Source organism: Glycine max, chromosome 19, assembly GCF_000004515.6.
Source record: "Glycine max cultivar Williams 82 chromosome 19, Glycine_max_v4.0, whole genome shotgun sequence".
In the NCBI taxonomy this organism is placed as follows: Eukaryota; Viridiplantae; Streptophyta; class Magnoliopsida; order Fabales; family Fabaceae; genus Glycine; species Glycine max.
The window spans coordinates 41,743,236-41,765,369 of NC_038255.2; the positions used below are offsets into that span (position 1 = coordinate 41,743,236).

The 22,134-nt window shown below is 33.8% G+C and overlaps 3 protein-coding genes, 1 non-coding gene and 1 pseudogene across 4 annotated transcripts; 2 read left to right on the top strand and 3 right to left on the bottom strand.

The window, feature by feature from the left end:
* Nucleotides 1–2,693: 2,693 nt before the first annotated feature.
* On the bottom strand, nucleotides 2,694–2,775 carry TRNAS-UGA (transfer RNA serine (anticodon UGA)). Its single transcript has one exon. It is a non-coding gene; the product is annotated as a tRNA-Ser (tRNA).
* Nucleotides 2,776–3,673: 898 nt separating this feature from the next.
* Nucleotides 3,674–5,758, top strand: LOC100775266 (protein RESISTANCE TO PHYTOPHTHORA 1, chloroplastic). The gene is made up of 4 exons (XM_003554187.2): nucleotides 3,674–4,181; nucleotides 4,351–4,561; nucleotides 5,123–5,292; nucleotides 5,374–5,758. The coding sequence occupies exons 1-4, from the start codon at nucleotides 3,879–3,881 to the stop codon at nucleotides 5,398–5,400; spliced, it is 711 nt and encodes a 236-aa protein (XP_003554235.1). The 5' UTR covers nucleotides 3,674–3,878; the 3' UTR covers nucleotides 5,401–5,758.
* Nucleotides 5,759–6,693: 935 nt separating this feature from the next.
* Nucleotides 6,694–8,802, bottom strand: LOC100776358 (exosome complex component RRP4 homolog). Its single transcript, XM_003554189.4, has 6 exons — nucleotides 8,464–8,802; nucleotides 8,342–8,387; nucleotides 8,156–8,245; nucleotides 7,836–7,901; nucleotides 7,673–7,738; nucleotides 6,694–7,337 (listed from the first exon to the last, which is right to left on the bottom strand). The coding sequence occupies exons 1-6, from the start codon at nucleotides 8,718–8,720 to the stop codon at nucleotides 6,879–6,881; spliced, it is 984 nt and encodes a 327-aa protein (XP_003554237.1). The 5' UTR covers nucleotides 8,721–8,802; the 3' UTR covers nucleotides 6,694–6,878.
* A 2,768-nt stretch (nucleotides 8,803–11,570) lies between these two features.
* LOC100775611 (BSD domain-containing protein 1-like) lies at nucleotides 11,571–13,056 on the top strand (annotated as a pseudogene).
* A 1,561-nt stretch (nucleotides 13,057–14,617) lies between these two features.
* LOC100776159 (RNA demethylase ALKBH10B) lies at nucleotides 14,618–21,076 on the bottom strand. The gene is made up of 7 exons (XM_006604352.4): nucleotides 20,342–21,076; nucleotides 17,799–17,929; nucleotides 17,541–17,658; nucleotides 17,033–17,134; nucleotides 16,755–16,870; nucleotides 16,468–16,622; nucleotides 14,618–15,562 (listed from the first exon to the last, which is right to left on the bottom strand). Exons 1-7 carry the CDS (start codon nucleotides 20,796–20,798, stop codon nucleotides 15,085–15,087), a joined length of 1,557 nt encoding a protein of 518 aa, XP_006604415.1. The 5' UTR covers nucleotides 20,799–21,076; the 3' UTR covers nucleotides 14,618–15,084.
* Nucleotides 21,077–22,134: the final 1,058 nt, after the last annotated feature.

Below are 22,134 nucleotides of genomic sequence, written 5' to 3' on the forward strand. Positions count from 1 at the left end.
TTGTTTTTTTATTACAAATTATCTTACGATAAATTAGTTATGAATTATTTGTTAATATTTTTGTAATTAATTGTAATTAATAATATTACTCATATTTTGATAATAAAAACTAAAATGAAATTAAAATATAAAACATAAAGACTAAAAAGATCTCAAATTATAAGAACTAAAAAATAATTAAAATATAAATTATAAGAACTAAAAAAATCATTTTTAAAATTATAGAAACCAAAAGAGAGTTAAAATGTAACTTATAAGAACTAAAAGAATTACTTTCAAACTATAAGAAAAAAAACTAAAAAAAACAATAATTTAACCTATTTTTTATAACGGACACTCCTTTATGATCATCAGCTCCACAATGAAAGTTACCATCATTATAATTCCATTTTAACATGACATGAATCAGAGATAAAATATTCTTTGAGATTCCGTGGATTGGACAGATAGAACTCATTCATTGCCTCAATGATTGTTCTGAAATGAACACTATTATTTGCTTAAATTTTCACCTTTTTCCTCTCGAGCTGAAACTACAAGACTGGTAGTTGAGCTTGAGCACCCCTAAGTTGACATCATTCATGAGGTTAGCTAAGCGTGTCCGAATCTATAACATAGCATTTCTAACGGGACTTTAGGGTGCTAATAATTTACTGTTCAGAGAACAGTGATTTTCTGGTAATGTTCTTTCTGAAATTTTCTATGCATGATAATACTTTTTGTTCTATTATCCTTTTATCCTATTATTACTACTATTACAATTTATATTTCCATATTTTAGTATCTATGTTTTATATAAAATATTTAATTCATTAGTGGATCTAATGCATCGAATATTCAATATTTTGTAAGTATAATTATTAAAAGCATAAAATAAGGAAGATAGTCAAAAACTTATATACAATTTTTTAATTAACATTGTAGTTTTCTTTAATAAATATGTATGTGTTGATTTAAGATGATTCTTTGGGAAAAAAATTATATTTTATAGTTTAAAATATATATTTTAAGTTAAATTAAAAAAATCATAAAAATAATAAGTATAATTTTTATTTACAACCATTATAAAGAAATTGAAGATTTATCTATCTACCCATTATTTTTAATATAAAATAAAATTTGTATTTTCTATTTTCAGTTCATGATTACTATTTCACTTTTAAATTAATTGATAAGTAAATTTAAAAATAAGTATAATTCTTACTTACATAGATATAAAATATATAGTTAAAAATCAATGAATCATTGGTTCAAATGTTAAAGTCGGTATTCTTAAATACAATTATTAAGGACATAAATGAAAAAATACAGTAAAAAAGATTATGTATTTTTTATTTTTATTAAAATTGTAGTTCTATTTAACAATTAAAATTGTGGTTATCAATTGAAATTTATATTTTCTATTTTCAGATCATGATTATTATGCTTACTTTTAATTTAATTGATAAGTAAATTTAAAAAATAAGTATAATTATTACAGACATAAATGAAAAAATATAGTTATAAAGTTTAAGTATTTTCTGTTTTAAATACAATTTTAATTTTATTTAATAAATATGTATAATGTGTTGGTTTGAGATTATTCTTTGGCAAAAAAAAGTATTCTCTATTTATAGTTTACAAAATTCATTTTAAGTTAAATTAAATTATTTTCTAATAAAATTAATAAGTATAATTTTAATTTTCAACCATTTATTTAGAAATTGAAAATTTATCTGTTTAACTACACATTATTTTTAGTTTAACAGAAAATCTATATTTTCTATTTCCAGTTCTTGATTATTATGTTTATTTTTTATTTACTTGATACGTAAATTAAAAAAAAAACAGTACAATTATAAAAGCATAAATGAAAAAATAAAGTTAAAAAACTTATATATTTTTTTTTATTAAAATTATGGTTGCATTTAATAAATATTTTTAACTTTTATTTAATTTATATGTAAGTTTAAAAAATAAGTACCAAAAACTATACTATTAATGCATAAGCTTAATTCAAGTACACAGCACAAGGGCCAGAATCCCAAAACTATACTATTACATGTGCTCAAGAGTCCTGAGTTTAATTTATACACATGCAGCCTTAAATTTAATATAAGTTTCCCATATTGTTGTCATAAATTAGGTTTATTTTATAATGCCCGAACTGAATGTGGTGATATGTATATGTAACCCTTCTTAGAAGACAACATGCACTGGATGGGTCCGAAGGCAAGTCCATCTGGAAAGCTATTCAGCGTTGGATGTTATTATAAAAAGAGTAATAATGTTTAGAATTTCCTATCATATTATAAACTTATATTTATAATTTTCTCTCTCACTAGGTATTAAATAACATATGAGGTTTAGGTTTATCTTTTTTTTATTATTAGATGCTTTCTTTTATTTCTTTAAAGGTGTTGATTGATGTAACTTTGACTTTTTATCCTTTTGGGTTTTTTTGTCTTTTTTGAAGATGTTTAGGTTTAATCCGAGTTTTTTAGTTTGGGACTTAATTAGGTTCCTTTCCCTCATAAAAAAATAGCATTTGAAGTTTTCAAGTATATTTTTCCAATAAATAATGCGAAGAGAAATGAAGAAAGATAGAAGAAAAGTGAAGTATATGAAAATAATAACCTATATTACGAATCCACCTTCAATTATTCAGCTCACACAAATTGATTAAAAATCAAAACAATATAAAAATGAAAAATCGTCGACAGCAGGGTTCGAACCTGCGCGGGCGAAGCCCAACAGATTTCAAGTCTGTCTCCTTAACCACTCGGACATATCGACTGTTGTTATTAGGTGCTAATCCAAAATTTAATTGATAATTAATTTTGAATTACGTTCTAATTTTGGATTACGTTTAGTATTATAGAACAACAAATTTGTAGTTTGATTTAGCCAAATATCTTTTGTTGCAGATGATATCAATGTCATATACTTTAGTAATAATATTCTTTTACATATCATCCTACCGTAGATGAAGAATCTTAAGCAATGAGATTAAGCTTTGGATTTTGGATATTGGTATCTTCATTTCAAAATATCTATCTTTTTTTTTTGCTGAATCAAAACAATTATCTATCAAAAATTTCTTATGTGACCCTTCATGAAACAGAAAGAGAAAAGTAAAACTAGAATGCTCAGGCTGTTTACCTTTCATATATTATTATTGTAAAATTATTACATAATACAAAGTTATTATTAAAATTTTGATCTTTTCAATTTAAATTATGAATGGTTTTGATTAATTAATTTTTTAAACTAATTAAATCTCTTTAAATTTTTTTTCAAAAAAATATCTTTACATTTAAAATTCAGCAAATTTATTCTCTTAGTCACTTTTCTTCTAACTCTACTTTCAAATTCTCACCTTTTATATAATTTTTTTTTACAAATGAGTTGATTAATTTAAACCATACTCTCTTATACTCAAAATTTACTAATAAATACATCAAGTTTTATTCAATTTTTTTTCTCACTTTAAATCACGATTTTAAATTCTACAAAAAAATACTTTTCAAATTAATTTTTATCCTAAATTCATTGCTAACCCTCAAATATTTTTACAGAAGAGGAAAATTTTAAAAATTTAATAAAAAATTGACGACTAGATTAATTAAATTATTTTTAAAATATAAAAACTTAATTAGCTATATAAAAAAAGGAAATTAGAAGTATGCAACGAAAATAGATGAAACAAGTAAATTCAGACCGTTAGACTTTAAGCGGGTTCCTGGACGTTGTCGTTTAGACGTCTCACTGCTTTGCTTCGTTCCAATTCCACCTCACATTCCTTATCTTCCTTCTTCTTTTCAATCGTCGTCGATTTTCAGTTTCCGATTATGAGAATCTGATTTCAGAATTCAAAAAAAGAAAAAGAAAAAGAAAAAATGAACACGTTAATCTCACCGCCTTCTACAAACCGTTACCTTGGTGGGGTCCCTTACTCTTTCCTCTCTCCGCTTCGAAACATCACCACCAACCTTAACCTTCCGAGGTTCCATTCCACGGTTGCTACCAACTTCTTGTCACACTCTCCGGTTCTTGCCACACTCTCCGCACGTGCCACTTCTGATGAAGTAGACACGCAAACAGTGGTTGAGGAACTTGCAGAGGAGAAGAAAGTGGAAGAGAACACCAACGAGGACAACACATCCACTTTTTCTTCTCCTATTGACAAAGAACTTAAAAAGGTTGGTTTCTAACTTCCCATTTCTGAATCATCCTTGAATTTTAATTTAAGTCAAATTTTAAGGATGCCCAGTTCGTAAAAGTCCACGCTTTCTTGGAAATTTTCGAGCTTGCATGTTGGTGAGAGTAGATTGATGGTGATTTTGATGTTTTTGTTTTGTTATGTGGCAGGTTGCTCAGAAGACTGCTGCTACCTTTGCACCAAGGGCTTCCACGGCTACAAAAAACCCTGCAGTGCCCGGAACGGTTCTGTACAGTGTTTTTGAGGTTCAAGGGTATGTTTCAATGTTGTTGGGGGGAGCTTTGTCTTTTAATCTCATCTTCCCTTCTGATGAACCTGACATTTGGAGATTAATGGGAATGTGGTCCATTTGGATGTTCAGTAAGTTCTTTACCTGCCAATTTCGTTCTGGATTCATTGTTGTATGAAACAACAAGTGCTTGCTTGCTTTCTGCTTCATGCTTTGCCACTTACCATTTTTTAGGAAGTTTGAGTGATCACTGATCGGTTTTATGAGATTTTTTCAGAACCTTCTAAAGATGATGTATTTTTTTATAATTAATGCTTTGTATTTGAAATTGAAGCCAAATGTAATTATTCTCAGTAGTTCGTTCATACTAATTGTAGTTGGATTTGGTCATAAAGTAAGTAATCTTTTTCATACTATTGTTGTTGGATTTGATCATTTCAGAGGAGAAAGTAATCGTAGTTGTTAAAAAAGAATCAACAGTTAATATTAGTTACATATACATAACATATCATGAAAATACAGATATATATCATGAAATGTTGAAATATCACCAGTTGAGTTTCTCATCTACTAACTTAACACTTCCACTCTTTAGAGGAGTCAAATACATTGTTGTTGGTGTCATAATTGCTATGATTCTTTAGTTAATGTAAAAGAATTTATGATGAATACAATTCATTGTATTTGTGCAGCAATTCCTTCATTACGAGCTCGAGATTGCTCAAAGAATGAGAAAGAAGCTCTCAACTATCTTTTTCTCCTCATCCCATTGATCAATGTTATAATCCCATTCTTTTGGAAGTCCTTTGCTGTTGTTTGGTCAGCAGATGTAGTAGCCTTCTTGGGAATGTACGCATGGAAGGTACATATACTTTCAAGTAGTCTAGATTTGCTGTTAGCTTTACTTTCTTGTAACTTGTTACCTGAAGCATGTCTCTTGCAGTTTGGATGGCTTCAGAGAACGGATTAAGGAACCCAAACTTGGTTGTTAACAGTTATCAAGGCTTGTTGGCTCGTCTTTCGCATGGATCTCAATTTTATGACACACACCAATGAGATGTGACATTCCTTGTAGCACTTCATGGTCCCCAACTCCTGGATGAGTGATTTCTCATGGAGTAGCCTTTGCATCTACAAGGGCAGTAAGATACCGACGTTGCATCCTTCCTATTATCAAATGAAGAGAATGCTATAGGTCGTTTTCAAAAGTTTTGCATATTGTATTATCGCCGTGTCTCACATTGCAGAAAATTTGAAATTTCAGAATGTAATCAAGAATCTCCCAAAGATGAAATATAACGTAGTCATGATATGTAGATTTTGCATCAGAGGTGGTTGAGATTTTAGTTTTCAAATGCAATTTTCGAAATAAAACATTTGATAAAAATAGAGTTGAAATTCAAAATACTTTTACCTCCATTTTCGTATCCAAGAGAAAAAAAATGTGAACTTGATTTAGTTTTTTTTATTAAAAAAAATCTCCCTATAAAACCAAATTCCTTTCGCTCAACTTATCAAAATACAATGTTGCTCTGATCCAAGGGGCCACACTTTGCATATTTTAACAAGTGAGTTTTGTGCAGCAAAATTGCAATGCCAATATTCTCTCATTTTAAGTACATTACTATCAAGCCAATACCAGCTCTTGAAATCTACTCATCCTCGGATCTTACTAATTTCAACTCAATCCTGGATGCAGCCACAGATAAAGACACAATTTCACATAGATCCCCGATCTGGGCATAGGCTGATGATATCAAGTAAATCCAGGAAACAAGGTCCCTTTGATCAATGTAATCAAACAATTTGCCCATGTATTAATTATAGAATTTGAGAAACTCATCAGACATAAACCAATACAATACAAACCCTACAAATGAGCAAGCACCAAACTGCCAAACGGCAAGTTCAACATTATAATGGTACTGGGTTGACTTCCCAGGCAATTCATTTCATGAAAAGATGGTTGGATTTCACAAGCTCATATATAGAGATAAACCCATATAAATTGCACAGCCATGCAAACACTGCTCACGAGCAACCTCTTGAAACTTCTAACAGCAAGCCCAACATGGCAAAGCTATTGGTAAAATCAACGAGGGTTGAATTTTATATATAAAAAAATAGCAAGTCCCGTTTTCCAAATCATACTTGTTCGATTTATATACTAGACAACAACTACCATTTTTCCTTTTTCTATTTAAAAATAGCTATCTATCTCAAACAAATATGTAGAAATATTTAGAAAAGAAAAGAAAGGTCATAACAAAAAAATCCAACGTCTTTAAACATTCATTCCGTACTTCATCCATATCAAGTCCCTTTTATACTTTGCTAGTCTGAAATATGACTTACACTATCTTGGGAATTTTATCTTTACGAGTCACACTAATTTAGTAAAATTGAAAACCAAATTATAGTTGTTGAGTCAAAAAGCCCCCTCCATTTCTACCGCCTTTTTTTCATTGAGCTTCTCCTTTCAGCCTCTTTTTCGGCAACCAGAACACAAAACTCAGAACCAAGCATATCGTGTATATCAAGATTCATAGATAGGCTTAGATCAATAATTCCCTTGATGATTTCCAATGTAATATTGAAGCCTAAGGTTGACAATACTCTAACAGCATTAGCAGCTCTGGATATGTATTTTCTTGTCTCCAATATTGTATAATTTTTCTCTTGTTCTTCAAGACTGACACAATTTTTATTAGGGAATAAAACTTGTGAATCAGATTGGCTCACTTGATCTTCTATCATGTCATCTTTGGCTTCAACATGTTCCCCAACCCATATGAATCCATTACAGCCAAGTATCAAATCAATACCAAACTCCTCAAGATGATGGAAATGTTGTTTTTGTCTCTTCACTAAATAAGGTGGGACAGTAAGCAGTTGACCTCTATTAAGCTGCCATACAACTGAGACATTAGTAACAGTAAAACACTGACGAAAAAACCAGAATATATTGCATGTCATCTATAAAATCCCTGTAAACACCCTGGCAACTAAAACTATATTTACCCTCATTTCAAAAGGAAATCCTCGTATCTCAATCAGGAAAACATAATTGGGACTTGGAAGCAGTGTACTATTATATCTGTAAGCAACAATGCCCATTTCATAAGAGAATTTGCATTTACTACTGTCTACTTTATGCAATCTGCAACTACATTTTGAGGGGAAAACAGAAGCAAGTAAAAAACAAAGTAATACGATTTATGAGAATTTTCAAGACCACATACCTTTCCATATTTCCGACTCCTTGCTTGAAGGTGTAAGCCATCATGCTGGAAACCACGAACTTCAGCCTGTGTCACATACATAGGTCCGGAAAATAATCAGCTGTCATTTCCTTCATACAATAATGTAAGTAATTTTCAGTATACACAACACAACTGGACTTACACAAACAACATCATTCTCCTCGAAAATGCAGCGCATGTTTAGCTCATCCACAGCTGTCCTCCGCCTCTAGCATGGATATGAATAATTCTGAATGAGAGGATTTCCATTTTTCATCTTAATTGGGGCAGAAAACACCATTTTTATTTAATCAATTAAACACATTTTTGCTTAAATCAAAACACCTTTTTATTTTAAATAAAGAACAACCAAATGACCCCAATTTTTCTAAAAAACAGAGATTTATAAGCCATACAGATTCCAGATACTATTCTAATAAATCATTGTAAGATACATCCCCAAAAAAGTGTGTTATGAAATACCTGAACACCATCAGGCATGTTCATAGAAGAGAGCAGCAAAACTGCATCCTGATTGTAATTTATCTCCAATCTCCAACGCTTCTGAGCAACCTACACAACAATCAATAAAATCATATTAAGTGAGAGAACAGCAACAAGCACAAAAAACAAATGCAAGTAAAACTGCTGATTCAATAAAAGGTGTACCTCAACAACACGCCCTATAACAATGTCACCAACCTCAGGTTTATACCTACGAGTTATTACATTATTTCGTAGCGAAAATAATAACAGAAAAAAAAAGTTAAGAAGTTAAGAAGGAAGATTACCTGGAGCGTAACGCGCGAACGTAGACAAGTTTGTTGACGCGCTCGACGACGCCGCAGAGGGTGGCGACGACTTCGCCGTTGAGGTCGGCGGTTCCGTGTCCCTTGAGGACGCCATCTTCGTGGTTGACGTGGATGGAATCGGCGATGATTACCGAAGCATCGGAATTCACCTTCGTTGACAGAGACTCTAACTGTTCCAGAGCCTTCTGAAGACGAACCTTCTGTGTTTGGCTTAAGGGTAACTGTATCTCTCTCATTGCTCTCTCTTTCTCTCCGCAAACACTGAAGAATTGAGGAAGAAACCCTAAACCACACTGTACTGCTACCACCGTTTGTAATTCCCTCTTTCAAAGTTTGGTGCTTGGGCTTATATAATAAATGGGCCTTCCGGTAACAGGCTTTCAATTGGGTGCTACTGTTAGCACATTAATTATCTCTATTGGCACTACATAAGTGGGTTTTAAATATTTCTTTTCAGAAACACCTTTTTCACGAAAACATGACTCCATTGACAAACTAAATCATGTTTCCATTGTGTAAAAGGGGGTAAAAAAATACACAAGGGAAAGGTAGTTCATTGTGCATTTTATAAACAAAATCATGTTTTCATTTTTTTAATTTTTCTACCTCCTCTTATATACAATGAAATTATGATTTGTTAATGTATTTTTATGAATATTTTTAATTTATTATAAATATAAATTACCTTTTTTGAAATTAATAAAATTAATTATGATTTATCATGTTTAATAGTCATTAGTATATTTTTTAATTAAAATTAAATTAATTTGATAGAAGTTATCATTTATAAATGTAATCAAATTTATTATTATATAATAAATTTATGATATTAAGTTGTATCATAATTAATTTGATTACAATTAAAAATAGTAACTTATGTTATCATTAATTTAAATTTAAAAACAGTAACTTACATTTAATTAAAAATGAATTCTTTGAACATAAGTCAATTTCAATTGTTTCATTATATGATCTCGAATCATCGTTGGGGTAAAAAAAAAAAGGAAAAATATATATATATGTTCTGTACTTCGACTTCAAATTGATGAATTTGATCCTAATATCTAAAAAAGATAATGTGAATTTTGTCCCCCTCTCTGTAATGATATTAGTTACAACATTGTCGTAACAAATAACTTGCTACGTTTTAATTTGTGATAGCTTTTTATACAATTTCTTAAAGTTTGAAACACCTAAATTTTACATTAATAAGTTGTTTAAACTTTTACATTTTTTTACAGTTTTTTGGGAAATATATTGGGATTTCCTATGATGTTAGGTAGGGTGAGGAATTAAGACTTTGCCTTTTGTTTTGGACTGTATCAACTCAAAGTTGGCGGGTTGGAAGGTGCATTGCTCAAATAGAACTGGAAGGGTTACCTTGACAAAAGCAGTGTTGTCATCTATTCCAAATTACACTATGCAAAAATTGTGGTTTTCTCAAGGGATTTGTGATGAGATTGATTTCACGCTGAGAAACTTCATTTAGGGAAGCAAACATGTCATTGGGTTGGTTGGGACAAAATAACAGCTTCAAAGAATAAAGGTGGTTTAGGCATCAGGGAAGCAAGAGATGCTAATTTTGCTTTGTAGGGAAAGAAAGAGTGGTCAACAATGCATGAGCCTCACAGACATTAGTTTCAAATGGCTTCTGATAAATACCTATAACATACTCATTTCATGAGAGCTGATTGTACGGATGGTACTTGGTACACATGTGCATCCATCATTAAAGCTCTCAAATTTCTCAAAGATGGGTTTCGAGTTCGTATTGGCAAAGGGGAGGTATCTTTATTCTTTGACAAGATTTTAGATGAAAGACCTATTTGTCAATCCCTTGATTATGTGCATCTTTCGAATATTGCTCTCCGAGTGAAGGATGTTTTAATTCATGGCACTAGAACATGTTGGCTACACTTCTTTCTGAGGATACAAAACTGAAGTTTATGAGTATTGTGCTAAATGATCAACAGGATGATATTATTATTTAGGACCATTCTCAATCAGGGTCTTACAATACCACTTATGGTTATCAGGTTTGAGCATACCTCACATGCCTCACCTATGAGGGATTGGAATAATTTAATTTAGAAGGGCCATTTACCTAAAACAGTTAAACATACACTTCTTTTGGTGCTTCTTTTCATCCTTATGCTTCAATCATCAACCACATCAGATCTTTCAGAAGCTAGCCTTGGAGTCTATCTTTTGGTCATGTTTATCGTGAGTCCAATTAATTTGCAAGTTGGCTAGCTAAGAAGGGTTCTTCTTCATTTGAAGCCTTGGTCACTTAGTCATCTTGTCTAGCTATGCTTAGACCCTTATTATTTAGCTTATGCCATTTCGATCGGTGTCAACTTTGAGGGTGTAGTTTGCTTTTCTGGTTCCACTCATTAAAAATAAAAAAATGCCCGATGACAGAATCTTTGTGTCACTCCCTTATAACCATATGTCAAACCGCCACCAATGGAAATGACCGTAAATCAAAACAACAATCAAACCAAAATCGTATGTAAAATAACATAACAAACATACAAATCTTAAGTTCCATTATCATTTGAATATAAACTTTCAAGCAAATGAAAAACAAATGTGTATCTTCATTTTAGCCCCTTATACTCCAACCACTAGAAGGCATCGTCGTCGGTAAGCCCCACTTGGAACGAAGCCCTCCTATTATGCACCACCACCTTCCATCCGCCACCCATCACCAAAGCCAAACCAAATCTCATCCATCAAAATCCTTATTCAAGCTTCACTCTTAATCCATTTATTATTCTTCTATTTCTGTTTTTCTCCTCTCCTTTTTCTCGATGCGCTTCAAACCTTTATAAAACCAAAGGTTTAATTAGTAAACTAAATTAAGATATAATCACACAACATTTAGGATTTTAATTTAATTTCACATTTGATGATTTTGTTTTGATTTAGGTAAATAGTTATCTTTTAATTTGAATGAAGTTAGAATGAATCTATTATTAGATAAGTTTGTTTGTTATTTATTTTATCATTTAAATTTAAATTCATAAGAACTATATCTTTCAAGCTTCTTGGGTTAAGGGGTGTTAGCTGATGATTACCCCACGAGCACTCTAGCTGATTCCCATCTCTTATATATTATTAAACTTATTCACAAAACATTCTAATCTTTCTGTCTCATGAATTTCTTCACCTCCGTTTTCTCCGACTCCTACAATGCGCGCCAAAACGAATCGCAAGTCAAAGAACCGAGTCGCGATTCCTCCACCGGCGAAATCGGAATCCATCATCGAGACCTACCGTCGCGACCTGCAGGAGTTCGGCACCGGTTTGAAGAAGGAGATTGAGGTCGCTCACCGCTCCCTCGAGACGGTGGGCCACGTCATCGACCAATTCGGAAACACCGTCGCCAAAGGCACCGCTCACATCACATCATATCTCGATTCCGATAATAATAATAACAGAAACAACCCCGGCACCAAAGAAAAAAAGAGCTTCATTTCGAAGCGCTATAGTAGGTTTGACTCACAGGTTCGTGCAATTCAGAGTGACGTTAGCACTTACACCGAAGTGCCGGAGGATTCGGATGAGTATAATGAGTGGAAATCGAGGTTTTCGTTGGAAGAAAAGAGGGACGAAATGGAAGGATTTTTAAACGATAATGCGGCTATGGAGAGTGTTTACAAGAGGGTTGTTCCCAGTGTTGTTGACCATGACACGTTTTGGTGTAGGTATTATTATAGAGTTTACAGGCTCAAGAAAGCTGAGGATGTGAGGGCGAGGCTCGTGAGGAGAATGTCGAGGGACGAGGAGGAGTTGAGTTGGGATGTTGAAGAAGAAGATGAGAATAAGGGAAAAGAAGGAGATTCTGTGTTGCATGGGGATGGAACAAATAGATTGAATGTGGAAGAGATGCATAAGTCTGCTGAGGAGGGGTCTAAGGAAGAAAAGAGAGGTGATTTATTGCAAAGCAAGGGAGATGAGTCTGTTGAAGAATCAAAGGCTGGCAAGAACAAAGAGGTTGTTGAGAAGATGAGTGATGGAACTAAGAAAAGTATCAATGAAGAGGATAAGAGGAATGGTTCTGTGGTAGATTGTGATAATGGAAAGTAAATTAAATGATGGAAAAGATTCATTGGTTGCAAATAAGCACTCGAAGAATGAGAAGGAGGAGGAGGAGGACCTTGAGTGGGATGAGATAGAGGATCTTAGTAGAATTGATGAAGAGAAGGCAACTCGGATGGGTAGCCATACCAAAGTTGATTTGCGGAAGCGCCGCCTCAGTGCTGCTCAAGAGCAAGAAGAAGAAGACTTGAGTAGGGAAATTGAAGAAGATGATGAGCCTGCTAATGCTAAGGCATGAGATATGTGCTGCACTTTCATGAGATTTATACATATAAGTGTGGTTTTGATAACAGAAACTAGCATTGTCTTTTTGTTTTTATATATGTGTAGATTTCTTAGAAGTCTCATTCTTCCACATTTTAAATGTATGAAAAACAACTGTTTTAACTGATATATCATGTATCCCTTCTCTTTAATTTTTAACAAATGTTTTGGATACACTTCAGAATATGGTGACTGCAAACAGGTATGTTTGCTGTCCCTTGGGTGATTTTGTCTTCCTCTCTATTTCTTTTATTTGATAACTTACGAATCAGTGACAATTATGGGTAGCCTCTGGCCAGAAAATCCTTCTATTTTGAATTTAATTGGAAATAGCTCCTTCAGGTGGGAAATTGTTTCAACTCTCTGTTCCATTTAGTACCTAATTTGTTTCAAGGTTTGGCTAACCATTTCACGTACTGGATAATAAATCAAAAGTGGAAGAACGTGTTAGACTTGCTTTTTATTTTAAAAAATCAAATATTGAGTAGTCCTAATTTTTTTTCAGCCACTATCTTCTGTTTTTCTCACTCACGTATCTAGTAGCTTTATAATTTTCAAATAACAGTCACGGTTGTTAAAAAGCATTCTGTGTATTTAAGTCTTTGAGCACCGTTTGGAGAGCAATGGCCGAAGGTTAGTGATTGTGCTTAATTATGCATGAATACAAAATTAAACAGAACTACTAACATCGTATTTTTTTTTTTTAAGGATGTCTTTAGACTGAGAACTGTCTTATTTATAGGGGCCAAATACATGCGTGAGAAAAACAGAAAATAGTGGATTAGAAAAATTAGTTGAAATTGAAAAGTAACATTTAATGTTATCAATGTATCCCTACTTGATTTTTAATATAAAAAATCTAATATAAAATTATATTTATTGGTTTCTTAACCACGTTAGTCTTTTAGCATAATAGTTAGCAAAACTATTTGTTCTGTTGAAGTGTTTTTCTTTAACAAGGACATGAGACTATGGTATACTTCTTTATTGTATTGATCAAATAACAGAAAAATTAACCAAACTAGCTTATGTATCTGATGCATATAGATGTGCAGATTTAGTATTGTGAGTTCATTTAGTGTGTGTGTGTATATATATATATATATATATATATATATATATATATATATATATATATATATATATATATATATATATATATATTCTTGCAAATTTTAGAAAATAATATATTAATTCTGAGTAAGAACTTTCAGAGAGATGCTAAATAATTTGAAATGTCGGAGATAAGAGTACTACAGAATAAAATTTTCACCGGAAGCATTTAGAGCAATCCTTTTTATTTCAGTAGAAACTGTTATCAGCAGTTAATTATCAAGGGACACTTAACAAAGACATTATTCCTTAGTCTGGCTTTTATGGAAGCTTTAACAATTTATGTACTGGGTGTAGCATTAGCGCTTTTATTTGCTAATACTTTTGTTTAATCCTAAAAAAATAGAAATACATATCCTTTTTTCCGTAGACTTGCTTTACAAGTATGATTACGGTTGAAGTTTGTTAAAATTATGAGTTACTGTAATTCAAGTTAACGATAAATACATTAGAGATGGGTACTTATCTATACAAGTCTATAAAGTCAAAATATTTCACTATAAAGATTAACCCTCCTACATCATAATGGCAAATTAAGTAGACGATCATAACCCTGCATCCTCATGATGATTTGATTTTGAGGTGTTGAGGAAAAGGAAAAACAGAGAATTACAAGGACAAGAGAAAAACAGAATCCATCAAGAGGAGATCATGCACACAAAAGCGGGAGGGAGGAATTTGTACTACCTTCCCCTCCCATTCTCTGTTAATAATGCTTTCGATGTCCTGAACCACTTTCTAATACTCATCTGTCTTGTAGCAGCCTCAACAGCCAGTAGACAGTCAGACTCAAATTAAAACTCTAATTGAAAACATAAATGACCATTCTTATAAAATTCTGTCGGTAATATAATTCACATTCTCCAAATCCTTGAAGCTGATTGGAACCCACAATAAACCATTGTGAAAACTAGATTCTAAGTTATCTATCTAAAAGGCAAGTAAAAGGGAAAATGTGAGGAAAAAAAATTGAATTTAACAAACTCTTCTAGCAACCCCTGTGTTTGTACAACAAAATAAATACTCCACAGTCCAGATCAAATAACCGAGGCATGGAAGCCACGTTTTCTTGATTCACATCTCTTTAAACCCATGACAGCTTTGAGACAGAAATCATACCTATCCTTCAACAGCAATGCTGGGTTCAGAAATGGACTCTCCCGTGTGTGATTCAACTGGGGAGGGTAATTCCATAAGGCGTCCTTTTTGAGCACGCGGTGGAAGATGCCTTGCATGTTTTCTGGCTGACCCCTTCCAAGGCAAGAAAACCCCAGTTCCACCTCGAGGAAGTTTGTGAGTGTTTGCTGCCATAGGGCGCATAGGAGCTAACATGACCATTGGAGCACTAAGTATTCCCAACTGGGGCATCATATTCATAGCCTCATAGCCACTTAGAGGTCCGTTTGGCAAAGTAAATGGGCTAGCAATGCTAGGTTGCCAAAGAGTCATCGCAGTTGTCATGGTGGGAGTTGGTGATTGGCATTGATTGGAGTCTGGCCTCACTCTAAAGAAGGTAATGCTCACCCTTCTGTTAGGGGATGGACACATTACGTGCCTTGCCATGTCAGCACTGTTTCCTCTCATCACTAAAAGAGACCTGCGTTTCGTTTCATCATCTAATCAAGTATTATACAATACTACAACGTTATGGACCAAAAGAAAACAATTGAGGAAATGTGAAGTAAATATAACAAGGGATTGAGTTAAATGCTAGAAATGGGAAACTAGCATCTATTTTTCTAAGACATAACATCTACAGCCCCTGAAATAGCAGGAAGCCACTTGTCGAGTCACTATATCCATATCTAGCATTCATTAAGGACATCTCAGAAGCTTTCAGACCTTTATAGTAGAAAAACTCAATACTATTCAACAAGGAAAACTTAACCACTTTAAAGTTTACACACTTAATATAATATATGAATGGAAAAAAAGATGTGTAAAAATGAGCTTTTACGGGATCAGAGTGGAGAATTATAAAGGACCTTGTGCAAATGCTGAAAATTTGAAACTAGGTGTCACTTCTGCAATCTAGCAATTGATATTTCCAGGACAGGAAAAAAAAATTGTCCCCCAAAGTACCTATATTATTCAATAAAATAGGAAAAGGGAAGCAATCTAACCAAATAATAAGGGCGTTATATGAACATTTAGTTTCATCCTCTAAAAAGGTTGTGTAGTTGCGTAGCATTCATTTACATAAAAAACTTCGTACCCCATTGCCCGGAGGCTCTTCGCTATGCGAAGGTATGGGGGAGGGATGTTGTACGCAGCCTTACCCTTGCATATGCAAAGAGGCTGTTTCCGGATTCGAACCCATGACCAACAAGTCACCAAGGCACAACTTTACCGCTGCACCAGGGCTCGCCCTGTAGCATTCATTTACATGCTATCCAATAAATTTTGAAGGTATTCTGCCTTTGTATCCAGAAATATGACTAGAGTATTAAAAAATAAATGGAAGATTAGAACCACTAAGAGCGTAAGTTGTTTAATATATACCCCTCCTTCAATGAGAGCATGAGTGGACCCTTGTAGTTCCCATCATTTTCACTCATAAGGATACGCCCAAAAGCCATAGTTGATTCAGACAGAAGAAGTGTGGATAGAGGTTGGTCCAAATGCGGTGGTTTCAGGAATGGCTGAGAAAATTCCCCCTACAAATTATAAAATTGTACAGGCATTGCTGAATGGTTACACCCTTGTAGAAATGGATGCTTATAGTACCCTTTCAGATATCAGACTAATACAGGATAATGGAAGTGATTGGGAAAACATGAAATGTTTACCTCTTCAAAAAAGTTGATGATACAACCATTTGGCCTTTTGTACTCTGGAATTAATTTCCATTGAATAAGGTGATCAATGACATCATGAAGAAGTGCTGGAATCGGTTCTATATTGCCTGTAAACATAAAAGGAAAACAAGCTCAATTTCATAATTCATACTATATAATTTAGATTGTTTTTAATATATCGGATTAGAAGAACCAAATTACAGTTTTGTTGTTAAGGTGGACAAAGATTGTCAAATTATAAAATCTTCCTTTTAATACTCTGTTCTTACTTTTGTTATCGTCCTTTATCTGTCTAAATATCGGAACACCCAACTGAATCAGCTCTCTCTTGTTTCCCTTCATCTGTTTGTTGAACAGTATAAAAGTTTCACCTACATTTATTCAAGAAGATTAGTTTAGAACGTAAAATAGTATAGACAACAGAAAAACTAGCTTTAAATCATTATCTGTGTGTAAACCTGTCTTGTGATTGTTACAAAGAAAAAAAAATACAATGAAGACATACAAGTACAACTGTGTCAAGAAAGATAATAATTAGTCCAAAAACACCTGATCTATTATTATGGATAACAGAGAACCTGATCTTGATTTATTTAATAAATTGAAAGAAATTTGCCGTCCATTGTATAAGTCCCTAGTCCCAAAAATTAGACCTATAAATAGCCTCCATCTGTCTTGATAAGTGGTTACGGATGACCAAGATGAGTAAAAACCTAAAAATTAGCATGATATAAAGTAATTAAACGTACAGGAAATGACCAATTAAAGGTGACTTACCTGAGAGCTCCCCGTTCTGGGCAGCAGCATGAATCTCCTTCACAAAATCAGTCAGCTTGCAGATTTCTGATTCAGAGAAAACATCCTCATACAACTTTAATCCTTTCACAACATTCACCTGCTAATTGCAATCATCCTTCATTCAGCAATATCCAGCTACTTCTTATTACAAAAACTAGTGATTCCACTTCTATGAATGCATGCTTCTTTATTAAAAAGAACGTATTGACTATTGAAGTTGTAAACAAAAGAACTTGCCATATGCCCCTTCACGGACTCCTTTGCTGTGAAACCTTTTGTCAGCTTTATCTGTGAAGAACGTCCTTCGCATTCTTCATGATTAGAACATATGTTGTTGTTCATCACACTGGGTTGCATTTCCTGAGATCCTGCCCATCAGACCAAAGAAAATCCATGCAACTTTTAGCACTCAACAAAAAGGGGGAATGGAGTTACTTATCACATTAAAATGCAACACATTTTCATCCAAATTAAACATTATATTCACCGGTTCAGTTGATAGAAATGATTTATTATACGCATTATGGGTTGCATGGTTAGTTTAACCTCAACCCTTTGGGTGTTATGAGTCAAATACTACCTGCACTTTAGTGATGGTTAGCCGAGAGAAGCAGAGAGATTTCAACAAGGGTTAGCAATAAAGCAAGCAGAGCCCCAAACATTGCCATAGTCACCATTAGCTAAGTAAGATTGTTAAATTGAAATTTCATCATTTAGCAATTGTTTTTGTCGTGTGATTGTTTAGAAACATTTGCCGCCTTCCAACAAAGTAACCATGCGTTAGTCCTCCCCCAGCATAACCAATACCAGTATCCCCCCAAGCACAGAGTACAGTTAATAGTGACAAAATGGGCTGGCTATTGGAACAAACAAAAGTACGATGGTAGCACATGCCCCCAATAAGGGTATGAACGCAACCGGCTGCTCAAGCATGGTTTGTTCTTTTCAGGAAAAAAAAGAAAAAAAGAGTAACAATACACACACAACAAATTCTTTCATTACTTTTTATAATTTATTTATTTTTCCTTTTATTTCTCTCCTGTACTTTATTTGAATGAAGAATCAAATATGCAGAAAAAAAAACGACAGAAATAGAATAAAAAGAAGTATTATTTAAATAGATAGAAATAAAAAGATAATAAGTGAATAACACTTAGGGTATAAATAAATAAATAAATTATATGAAGAACTATTATACTAACTAAAAAATTAAATTTAACCCAAAATTTTATTTTTTATCGTTTATTTCTAGACATAAAAATATTTATTATTATTTTTAGTTTTTTAAGTTATAAATAATTTATGTAATTTCTCTAAAAATCCAAACAAAGAAGATAGATAATAGACTTTTTTCCTCCCATTTCTCAGCACTTGAGAAGAAGAAAAAATTCATCCAAAAAAACCTTTTTTTTATTTCTCTTCTTATATATTTTATATATTTTAGTGTGAAAATGTCTTTTAATGCACATTCAAAACATGTAACCACTAGTTTGGAGTTTGGATCCTCACTAGCCTCTTCAATCAAATTTTCTCAACAACAAAAATAGGACCATTAAATTATTGTATTATGATTTAAAAAAAGATGATAACCAGAGGAAACTTTGACTGCAAGGATCCAGGTCCATAAGCAATCATGCACTAGGAATTATTGTAGAAGTATTATTAGTACTCCTAAGAAGAACATGTTTCGTTTTCCTTTTTTTTCTTCTTTTTATGCTAGTAGTACTAGCATTTACTCTCTACCTCCCAGTAAATCCTAATACCCTAACCCATAATTAAAGTCCATTCATCGGATCCTTCACCCAAGCATGAGTCAACAGAGTTGACCCGCCAATTTGGACCCATCAACAACACACTGAACACCAGTCACCAGGGTATTTCATAGGGAATAGCACCTAATATGTCAAAGCTCAACTACCCACCCATTCAAGCCCGATCCCTCGCACGTGGTACGATACCATCAAAACAACAGCATTATGCAGCCGACTGTAGTAACAAGAATAAAAAATAAATAAAAATGAACACATCTCTAGATGTCTTCCCCATCCAACGTTGTGGTATTCGCCCCCTGCCACCATGCTCCCCAACTAACCGTAACACCAAAGGTACCCAGACCGTATTCACAAAATATGGTCCCACCACAAAAAACAAACTCACAAAATATGGAAAATGTTTCCATTCAAGAAAAATTATAACAAAAAACCAAAAAATGTACATTGAAAGTAAGAAATCTCTCTATTTTAAAATTCTGTGATGCTTTAACATTATTGGCGATGGTTTTGGTTCCCCTAAGAAAATTATTTGGAAAATAAAAGCATCAAAACGTTGAACGACGTCTGCGGTCTACCATTGCTCAACCGAAAATTCACTTCAATATGTAAACTAATTTTCATGCCAAATATCCTTCGGTTCGTTTTCTTCGCCGCACTGCAGGGAACGAAAATAACTTTTTTCTGATATAAATATAATTGTTTTATGAAAAAGTGGTGAAAAAGAAATATAAAAGCAGAAAACCATAAAGTTTGCTCCTATGAAAAGACACAAAAAAAGTTTTCACCCTTCGTGATTAAAAAAAAACACAAATAATATCGAATAATCTGAAAATTAAACTGTGTTATCTCCTATCTCGCTTTAAGAAACGATTAAATTCTCCGGCAACAGGTGGAAGATGAATCGTAAAAGAGTATCATAAAATATCAAAAGACAAGATTGAAGGTGAATTGTATTGAAAACAAAAACAAAAGGTTAAAGGAGATCACTGTGGAATTGATTATTATTACCTGAATCGGTAATTTCACTGTCCGGCGAATCATACTCCGGCGCGGCATCGTCATCACCGTCGTTTCCGCCGTTTTCCGCCGTTTCCTTCTCCAATTTCCCTTCCTCTTCGAAGCTGCTCTCGCTTTTTTTCGCTGCTTCGTGCTCGCTTTTCTTCTCGGCGACTCTGCGGAGCTCGAGAGTGACGTCGGCGATGGAATGATACTTCTGCATCTGGATGACGGGGATCCAGTTGAGGCGGCGGCGGTGGATGGCGGCGAAAGCGGCGTCGTAGTCTGAGGATGCGGCGGCGAGATGCGCGAGGTGGCCGCAGAGGGCGTCGATGATGGCGTTGGCGGCGGCGAACTCGCCGTGGAACCAGGCGAGAATGGCGTCCTTGGCGAAGGGGTCAGAGACGAGCAGCGGCGGCTGCACCATTGCCGGTGGTGGATCGGTCCGCGATGCTGGGACAGCCGCCATGGGCAGAGGAAAATGGTTTAAAACGAGAGAGAGAGAGAGAGGGGTTTGATGATTTGTTATTGTTGCAATGAAAAGGGTTTTGATTTTTAGTTATAGAGAAAGAAGAATTGAGTGAGTCACATGAGATGCAGTTCCAGGGGGTTTAAAGAAGAGTGGGATTTATTGTCCCTCTCTTGTTCTGTTTTTGTGTTTGCCTTGTATGCCAAATTCGTACACTCGAGGCCTCCCTTCCATGTAACGTGCACAATCACACCACACTTTCATGTGCTTAGCTTAAAATGCTACGTAAAGGTTGAAGCTAGTGAAATGATAATTTTTTTATACTATATATGGATATCCATTAACAGTATTTTAATTAAGTTTAATTCCGAATATTTATTCTAATTGTATGATCGAAACTTACTTGTTTTTAAGATTCTCGTTTCTTATTTAATACACATCATTCTTTCATTAGTCGGACATTATTTAATAGGTAATCATCTAGTGGGTAGTACGAAATTAATTATTTTAGTTTAATTAGTGATTTTAAGTAGCGGAAAATATAATTTGTCTATGTGGTTATTCTTTCAATCGGTTGGCTTGTGGCGAAAGTAATAAGGTTTTGTAAGCCTAATAAGCGAGACATATCTTCAAAGACAGTGATGCTTAAGTTAGTGTTTAGTAGAATAACCACATTAAAGAAAAACAAAGTATTCATATACATATGCTGAAGGTTACAATAAGAATATATTTTTTTTAATTTCAGGGTGAGTTGTTGAGTTACAAGTGTCAGGTGAAGTCCCAAATCGGATAGAAGTGAAAAGATTGAGCACCATAGCGAGGAAAAGACCCATAAACCTGAGTCTTAAGGTTTTGGGTTAGAGTGTGGTGTCAGATCTCCTTATGTGGTGACTCGTGGTCCACATATACATCCCTCGAATCTCTCCAATAATTGGTATCGGAGCCGATGGTTCAAGTTGATGACCGGCTCACCAGTATGCAAGTAACGCAGAGGTGATCAGAATGACTAGCGATATAGCGTGAGGGGGAGTCTACACATGTTTGCATTAAAGAAGAAACAAAATGTTTATATATGGTGAATTTTGTTGTACCCCTTCAGTCGGTGACCGATCAAGACTAACCACTTAATCCCTGGGTGCTTACACACTCACTCGGGAATATGAGATTGTATACCTCTTTGGTGTTAGGATGATTGAGTCAACCCTTTAGCAGTATACTCATTTGGTATCCAATTGGCTTTAAGCGGTCGGTTATAATACTCACTCTACCAAGCACAACACAAGGTCCCAGAACATGTCCTAGATGTAACCACCCACAATGTGCACCCAAGGATCTC